The 8,880-nt window shown below is 46.9% G+C and overlaps 1 protein-coding gene across 1 annotated transcript; it reads right to left on the bottom strand.

The window, feature by feature from the left end:
- Window positions 1-6: 6 nt before the first annotated feature.
- On the bottom strand, window positions 7-7,887 carry LOC139536211 (putative uncharacterized transmembrane protein DDB_G0293028). Its single transcript, XM_071336533.1, has 8 exons — window positions 7,508-7,887; window positions 6,620-7,017; window positions 6,283-6,370; window positions 4,972-5,155; window positions 3,009-4,611; window positions 572-2,904; window positions 374-476; window positions 7-215 (listed from the first exon to the last, which is right to left on the bottom strand). The coding sequence occupies exon 6, from the start codon at window positions 1,243-1,245 to the stop codon at window positions 691-693; it is 555 nt and encodes a 184-aa protein (XP_071192634.1). The 5' UTR covers window positions 1,246-2,904; window positions 3,009-4,611; window positions 4,972-5,155; window positions 6,283-6,370; window positions 6,620-7,017; window positions 7,508-7,887; the 3' UTR covers window positions 7-215; window positions 374-476; window positions 572-690.
- Window positions 7,888-8,880: the final 993 nt, after the last annotated feature.

Genomic DNA, 8,880 nt, shown 5'->3' on the forward strand with positions numbered 1-8,880 from the left:
CTCTTTGTTCTGAGTGTTTGCAGTGCTAGTGTTTTTAGTTAATCAGTGTATCGCACATGATGTGCCCAGTATGATAGTTGTCTTGCTCTTTCTTAGCAGATAATGACATGACAATAACAGTAGCTGATGTAATGAAAGGTTGGAGGGTGGTTGGTTGGTAATGGAGGACATCAGGTTTATCCACGTCTGGATGTTGGGCAGAACCCCTATCGGTCCTGGAGAACAGGAGCAGAGTTAAAGGGAACAGGGTCGGAGACAGAGACGTAAACAAGCAAACACACAGGTTACACTTACTGGGAGAAAAGTTGATGGATTAGTGCAGTGTTACAAATGGGAGATATGTACTTTAACACTTTTGGAAGGTATAGCCTACCTCAAGCTGTTCCCCCTCCAACTCAGAGCACAATCAGACTGATTCGAACTCACTGGTTCTGGTGGATGGGATACCTCCTGGGGGGCTCAGACAGTCAATGATCCTAAAGTAATTTGAAGAGGTAAATTGAAGAGGTAAATTTTTATAACCTCAGGATAACTACCATTTCTTGCTAATGTCAACCAAAGCTTAACATACTTTGTCATTTGGGCTTCACAGATGTGTAGGGCGTTCCATCCTGGGGATTGTGTCCAAGAACCTCCCACTCCGCCTGCCCTGCATGAAGCTGAGCCCCCGGTTTGTGGGGCCGTTCAAGGTCAACGAGGTGACGTATAGGTTACAGCTTCCCAGTGACTACCGCATCTCACCATCTTTTCATGTCTCCCTTCTCCATGTCTCCCTTCTCCATGACTTCCTTCTCCATGACTCCCTTCTCCATGACTCCCTTCTCCATGACTCCCTTCTCCATGACTCCCTTCTCCATGTCTCCCTTCTCCATGTCTCCCTTCTCCATCTCCCTTCTCCATGACTCCCTTCTCCATGACTCCCTTCTCCATGTCTCCCTTCTCCATGTCTCCCTTCTCCATGTCTCCCTTCTCCATGTCTCCCTTCTCCATGACTCCCTTCTCCATGACTCCCTTCTCCATGACTCCCTTCTCCATGACTCCCTTCTCCATGTCTCCCTTCTCCATGTCTCCCTTCTCCATGTCTCCCTTCTCCATGTCTCCCTTCTCCATGACTCCCTTCTCCATGACTCCCTTCTCCATGTCTCCCTTCTCCATGTCTCCCTTCTCCATGACTCCCTTCTCCATGACTCCCTTCTCCATGTCTCCCTTCTCCATGTCTCCCTTCTCCATGTCTCCCTTCTCCATCTCCCTTCTCCATGTCTCCCTTCTCCATGTCTCCCTTCTCCATGTCTCCCTTCTCCATGACTCCCTTCTCCATGTCTCCCTTCTCCATCTCCCTTCTCCATGTCTCCCTTCTCCATGACTCCCTTCTCCATGTCTCCCTTCTCCATGTCTCCCTTCTCCATGTCTCCCTTCTCCATGTCTCCCTTCTCCATGTCTCCCTTCTCCATGTCTCCCTTCTCCATGTCTCCCTTCTCCATGTCTCCCTTCTCCATGTCTCCCTTCTCCATGTCTCCCTTCTCCATGTCTCCCTTCTCCATGTCTCCCTTCTCCATGTCTCCCTTCTCCATGTCTCCCTTCTCCATGACTCCCTTCTCCATGACTCCCTTCTCCATGTCTCCCTTCTCGGGGCCGTCCTCCAAGGAACGATTAGCGGTCCGGGTGGCAAAGATGGAAATCACTAATGATGTTGGGATCCAGAATGTCCTCCACCGGAACCCAGCACCGCTCCTCTGGACCGTAGCCCTCCCACTCCACCAGGTACTGGTGCTTTCAGTGGCCGACCGTCCAACTGCTCCAACTGTAGAAGGTTGTTGGCTTCCACCGAGGTAACCCACTTAGGTAAACCTAGGAAGACTGTAACGTAGACTCTGGGAGTCAAGAAGCAGGTGGTAAGTTTAACCCTCGCAAGGCTGCATGCCCAGACGCATCCCCAGCCGCGTCCTCAGAGCATGCGCAGACCAGCTGGCTGGTGTGTTTATGAACATATTCAATCAATCCTTATCCCAGTCTGCTGTTCCCACATGCTTCAAGAGGGCCACCATTGTTCCTGTTCCCAAGAAAGCGAAGGTAACTGAGCTAAATGACTATCGCCCCGTAGCACTCACTTCCATCATCATGAAGTGCTTTGAGAGACTAGTCAAGGACCATATCACCTCCACCCTACCTGACACCCTAGACCCACTCCAATTTGCATACCGCCCCAATAGGTCCACAGACAACGCAATCGCAATCACACTGCACACTGCCCTAACCCATCTGGACAAGAGGAATACCTATGTAAGAATGCTGTTCATCGACTACAGCTCAGCATTTAACACCATAGTACCCTCCAAACTCGTCATTAATATAACAAAGAATGATACAACGTAGCGAGTATCGAGTAGCGTCTCGACATGAAACACAGAAACAATACTGCCTGGGGAAAGAACCTAAGGGAGTGCCAGATAAAGGGGAGGTTAATGGAGATAATGGAGTCCAGGTGTGCCTCATGATGAAGCGCAGGTGCGCATAATGATTGATGCCAGGTGCAAGTACTGATGGTTGCCATGATCGGTGGTTAGTAAACCGGCGACGTCAAACGTCGGAGAGGAGGCATGACAGTACCCCTCCGACGCAAGGCTCCAGCCACAAGACAACGCCGGCCAGAGGGACGGCCCCGAGGACGACTGGCAGGCCGGGTGGCGAAGATGGAAATCACGGATGATGTTGAATGTCCTCCACCGAAACCCAAAACTGCTCCTCTGGACCGTAGCCCTTCCATTCCACCAGGTACTGGAGCCGACCCCCACGACTTCGGGAGTCCAGTAGGGATCTGACGGCATAGGCGGGACCTCTCTTGATGTTCGGGGTGGAGGGGTGTCGTGGGGGACAGCATCAGCCAGGGGACCAGGAACCACTGGCCTGATAAGGGAGACATGAAAAGGTGAGATACAGTAGTCACTGGGAAGCTGTAACCTATACATCACCTCGTTGACCTTGAACGGCACAACAAACTGGGGGCTCACCTTCTTGCAGGGCAGGCGGAGTGGGAGGTTCCTGGTAGAGATCCAGACACAATCCCCAGGATGGAACGCAGGAGTCTCACTGTGGTGGCGGTCTGCCTGCAGTGGCCGGTGCGCTGGTGTCTCACGTGAGCCTCGTTCCACACTTATTCTGCATGCCTGAACCACTCATCCACCGCAGGAGCTTCGGTCTGGCCCGGGGTCCAAGGAGCCAGGGCCGGCTGAAAACCCAGAACACACTGGAAGGGAGTCAGCCCGGTGGAGGAGTGACGCAACAAATTCTGGCCGAAACTCCTCCCATGGAAGGAATTGGGACCACTGTCCCTGCCGGTCCTGTCAGTGACTCCTCAGGAACTTCCCCAGCTCCTGGTTTATACTCTCTACCTTCCCGTTAGACTGAGGCCAATGCCCAGAAGTGAGGCTGACCATGACCCCAAGCTTCTCCATAAAGGCTCTTCCTACCCATGATGTGAATTGGGGGTCACGGTCGGAGACAATGTCCTCCGGAAGACCATAATGCAGGAAGACCTGCTGGAACAGCAGTAGGGAGACCAGAGAGAAGGATGAAACGACAGGATTTGGAAAATCTATCCACAACCACCAAAATGGTGGTGAAACCGTCAGAGGGGAGATCAGTGATAAAGTCAATGGATAGATGAGACCCGGGATGCTGAGGCACGGGAAGGAGTTCCTCTGCTGGAGCATGCCGGGAGGATTTGGTTTGAGCACATACGGAACATGAGTTGATGTAGCGAATAACGTCCTGCGCCAAGGTAGGCCACCAATACTTCTCGGAGATAGATTGAGTAGTATGAGAAATACCTGGATGTCCAGCAACGACAGCTGTGTGCGCCCAGGTCAGCAACCCATCCCTTAACCCCATGGGAACGTAGATGCACTCAGGAGGACAGGTAGTGTGTGCGGGCTCCCTCTCCAGAGCCTGGAGAATGTCCACATCTACATCCCAGACCACAGGGGCTACGACTCGAGAGGAAGGGTTTATGGATACATTCTGGACAGGAGCCTCTCCCGAATCGTGGAGACGGGACAGGGCATCGGCGTTCTTTGAACCTGGGCGATAGGTTAGCGTGAGGTCAAATCTCATAAAGAAAAGAGGTGACCTTGCTTCGCGTGGATTCAGCCTCCTCGCTGTCCGTATGTACCTCAGGTTCCGATGGTCGGTGAGGATGACGAATGGGTCCTTGGCGCCCTGCAACCTTGGACCTCTCGGTAGTGGGGGCTCCCATCTGGTGCACAAAGTAGAGGGAGCACTGTAGTATGAAGCCACGGCATTTCAACGATGTGCCGTCATATTTATCCGGAAGGGACAAACGTGCATTGTTAACCTGGGCGGGTTGCTAAATGGGCTGGCTCGCTGGGTCGACTGGTGGTAGAGTACCCTGCAGTAGTTGAAGGCAACGCGTCTCAGGTATGTTCGAGACGTTGAACACTGTGAAGAACCTCTTCCATAGCCGTCCCCAGTTGTGCCAGCTGGTCTTGGTGTTGATAAAGTAGATATCCTTGCTCGTCGACCATCTGGGAGATTCTGATTTCCTGCTTTCCTGAGTTCTGATTTCCTGCTGCTTCCATTTTGTGAGGCAGTATTCTGTCGAGAAGCAGGTGGTAGGTTTAATATAACAAAAAACACGGAACGATACAACGCAGGAGTAGCGTCTTGACATGAAACACAGAAACAATACTACCTGGGGAAAGAACCTAAAGGAGTGCCAAATAAAGGAGTAATAAATGAGTGAGGTAATGGAGTCCAGGTGTGCCTCATGATGAAACGTAGGTGTGCGAAATGATAGTTGCCAGGACTGGAGGTTAGTACAGTAAACCGGCGACGTCGAGGGGGGAGGAGAGGGATTAGACGTGACAAAGAGAAAAATATGTGTTAGGGAAACTAAAACTAGCTTCAGGGTATTTTGTGTGCAAATAGTTATTATCTGAGATTTTTTATATTCACTTTAACAGATGGTGACCCCAGCTAGGAGCGAAAAGCAGCAAGGTTTCCCAGGTCTCGCCTTCCTTTCGTCCTTCTTCCAAACCAAGTAATTTGCCAGGATGTCGTAGCACTTGGTCCCCTTCTTGATTCTGCTCCGGTAGCTCCCCTTCAGTTTCTCCTGAGTCTTGTCGATGTTCAGTCTCACCTTGATTGATAACAGGAATAAATGCAGTTATATTTCATATTACAAATACATTCTCTCAAGTACAAATCATCCTTTTCTGTCTTTTCATTGTATTTCAAATGTTTTCTTTTGTTTTCTTTAAAGTGTATTTAATAATTTGTCTCAAATCCCTGATATTATTTCATAAACATATCAAAAATACATCAATTCACACATAAAAAATATTAAATTCCAAACCAATTCACATCCTAGAATTCTTTACATTTATACCCCAAACACATTTACTCTTAACTTTAAATGACCTGTTTAGGTTATAATTATGTAACGTTAGTTGACTGTAGTTGACTCGGAGCTAGCCAAAAGCAAACATTTACAGTACAACAATTACAAAGATCTTAAACATCACAGTTACAACATTACATTCTCTTAACACTTAGGATATTGTCAGGAGTGTCTTTTAAAAAATGTTCAGGAGTTAACCATTTGTTTTTTTCTTGATCAAAGGAATGCACCGCCATCATTTCATTTTACACTCAACATGCTTTTTCTGTCTAGTACAAAGTTATACAATTACTATGTTGTTCAAAACCATTACATGTGGTATTCAGTGTATTTTTGCACTTTACTGACCTGTAACGCATGATAAATGATGAAACAGGAAAAAGTGGCTTCTCTTTCAAAGGTTCTCTCAATTATGAGAACACAGGGACAGGATCGCATAATATATAGTCCCAGTGCAAAGCGAATGTCAGTAGTAGTAGAAATGCATTGCAATGGCAAAACCTTGGAGGACTGACATTTCAGTAAATGTATTCTTCCCCAATACAAAGACACAATACATAAACACAAATGTGACAAGACATTTTGTGTGCGTCACATATACAATTGCATTGTTTGCTTTAGTCAACAGCTGCGACTCCTGTCCGTACTAGGTGGAGGCCGGGATGCTGCTGTTGTGTGCAGGCCTGGATGCTGCTGTTGTGTGCAGGCCTGGATGCTGCTGTTGTGTGCAGGCCTGGATGCTGCTGTTGTGTGCAGGCCTGGATGCTGCTGTTGTGTGCAGGCCTGGATGCTGCTGTTGTGTGCAGGCCTGGATGCTGCTGTTGTGTGCAGGCCTGGATGCTGCTGTTGTGTGCAAAGAGAATTACCTTCAGGTTGTTCTCCCACCCTTCCTGGTACCAATCAAGGGACCTGTCCATGGCAGTCTTGAGGGTCTAGTTGGTCCATTCACCAAACCTGGAGGGGGTAGGAAAGCGATATCTATTGACAATGTAAGATATTGAAATGTCTGATTATGTACCGTGGAAAAACGAAAACAAATTGTATAAAAAAAGTCAACCATACCATTGGTGATAGAATATGACGTATAACATCCGTACCTTGATCCACACACACACGCTCTATAATATTAAACTGTGCTGTGGTCAAATAAAGCAACCACTACAAAACAATTCATCAGGGCAAAATTTGAATTGGGACACTTACCGATCATGTGCCATGGTGAAACAACTTTGATGGGCTTCAGCTCCAGCACAACAGTCTTCACCCTCTCAAATGTCTGGCAGGCTAGACAGGTACTGACCTTTAAGCAAAAAGTGACAAATTGAAACATTGTGTGCTCTCTGATATGACATTCATTGAAATCATAATCATTTCAGATATAATAGAATGTTATTGATAAACAAAAGGTTATTTCACTTGCCCAGCTGTCCACCTCCTTGACAATTCCCATCAGAAGAAGCGTAGGATGATTTTGGCAATCATGCGCTTCACTCCGAAATGGCCTGCATGCATCTCGGTCAGCACGACCTCCTTCTCCTCCTCAGTAAAAATCCCCCTCCTGTGTGACTGGCCACCCTTCCCCCATAGGTACATATGATTGCCTAACAGGTTTGGTAGAGAAGAGTTGTTGAAATACACAAGTCTAAGTACATTTGCACTGCTGTCTTTCTCTCTCTTTTTCTCTCTCTCTGTCTGTCTTCCACTCTCTTCCCACCCCTCTGTGTCTGTCTAGCGAAGACACCTAGTTGAGGCCATTTGGAATTACCATAATTGCTTACACCTATCCATTTGATTCATCAGGTTTAATTATAGCTAAATACCTCAATATGACAGACATTTCACTATATCAGCGGAGAACGGTTCATAATAATGTCTGGAATGGAGTCAATGCAATAAACCACTTTGATACCATTCCATTTACTTCATTCCAGACATTATTATGAGCCGTCCTCCCCTCAGCAGCCTCCACTGAAATACATGTATAGCTAGAAAATGTAGATGTCCAACTAGATAGAAAATGGTTGTTGGAAAATTATTTTACATAGCTAAATCCTTCCAGTTATCTAACAGAAGTTAACTGCGTAACATTACCCTGAACTGTGAATTTCTCTTAATGTTCCCGCCTCTTGTCGAGATCAGTGGTGCCATCATAGTACTTTTCCTGGTTGGACAGATATATGAAAATCTCCCCGAGAGATGCCATTGAAGTCCAAGCTACATACAAACAGAAAGCTACAATAACAGTTACATGCTGACCAGACCGGACACGTCGCGTGCGCGAGCGTTGCAAAATAAATGTAGAAATCCATGTTATTCAATTATTGCACCCACACTGCTCGCGTGCACCAACGAGTGTCTGCGTTGCCAGCGGGACACTATTTGGCAAGACCAAAACGTTTGAAAAAAAATGATTTAGCAGACGCTCCTAGAGAGACATACAGTAGTGAGTGGATACATTTCCTCACTTTTTCCTACTGGTCCCCCGTGGGAATCGAACCCACAACCCTGGCATTGCAAGTGCCATGTTCTACCAACTGAACCACATGGGACAGAGGACTTTCTAAAAGTGATTGTATGTTCTGTCATGCTTGTGGCTGAGGACAATGTACTATGACAGCACCACTGATCTCGACAAGAGGCGGAACATTCAGAGAAATTCACAGTTCAGGGTAATGTTAAGCAGTTAACTTCTCCAAATGCACACTTACAAACAGTATTGACTTGTCATATATTTTTTACAAAAAAAACAAGACAATCAACGGAGACCGTGGAGACTCATTCCAATACAACGTCATTCAGGTTGGTAGCAAAACCAATGAAAACACAACCAGAATACCTTCATTCAATATATACATCCATTTTGGGAATTCTATTAATGATCTACACCCACTGATTCATACAGAAACGCCTCGTGAGCTTAGTTCAACTGTCGTACCCCATCAGAACCCAAAATATAAGCTTGTATTACTCCAATGTTTGTAAAACAATTGTATAGCCATGGTTAGAACTATGATTTTGATATCATGGATGGTCAGTCCTTGCATCAAGGGGCGCAACTTTCACTGGGGACGGGGACGGGGACATTCTGAAATTGCATTTTTGTCCCCCCCAGTTTTAACATTAGAATGTGATACAAAACGAGGCAACAGTGTGCTTTAGGACCAGTGTTTATCTGACTGGATACAACAACAACAACAAAATGTATATATCTATATTATGCCCCCCCCCCCCCCCCCCCCCTTCTAAAACCAAAGTTGTGGCCCTGCTTGCATCAATAGCTCTGTCTATGAATTTGAATGTGGTTACATTTCTCCAGGCCCATCCCTCAGCTTTTTACCAAATCAGAGGTGGGGTGACTGCTTTGTTATTGTTTCAATTAAGGATAGTAACTTTAAAAACCCTCACTAAAAGAAGCTAGGAAACAAATCAACTGGGAGATAGGACAGTAAAACAGATGACGAGAG

The sequence above is a fragment of the Salvelinus alpinus genome, chromosome 12 (genome assembly GCF_045679555.1).
Source record: "Salvelinus alpinus chromosome 12, SLU_Salpinus.1, whole genome shotgun sequence".
NCBI lineage: Eukaryota > Metazoa > Chordata > Actinopteri > Salmoniformes > Salmonidae > Salvelinus > Salvelinus alpinus.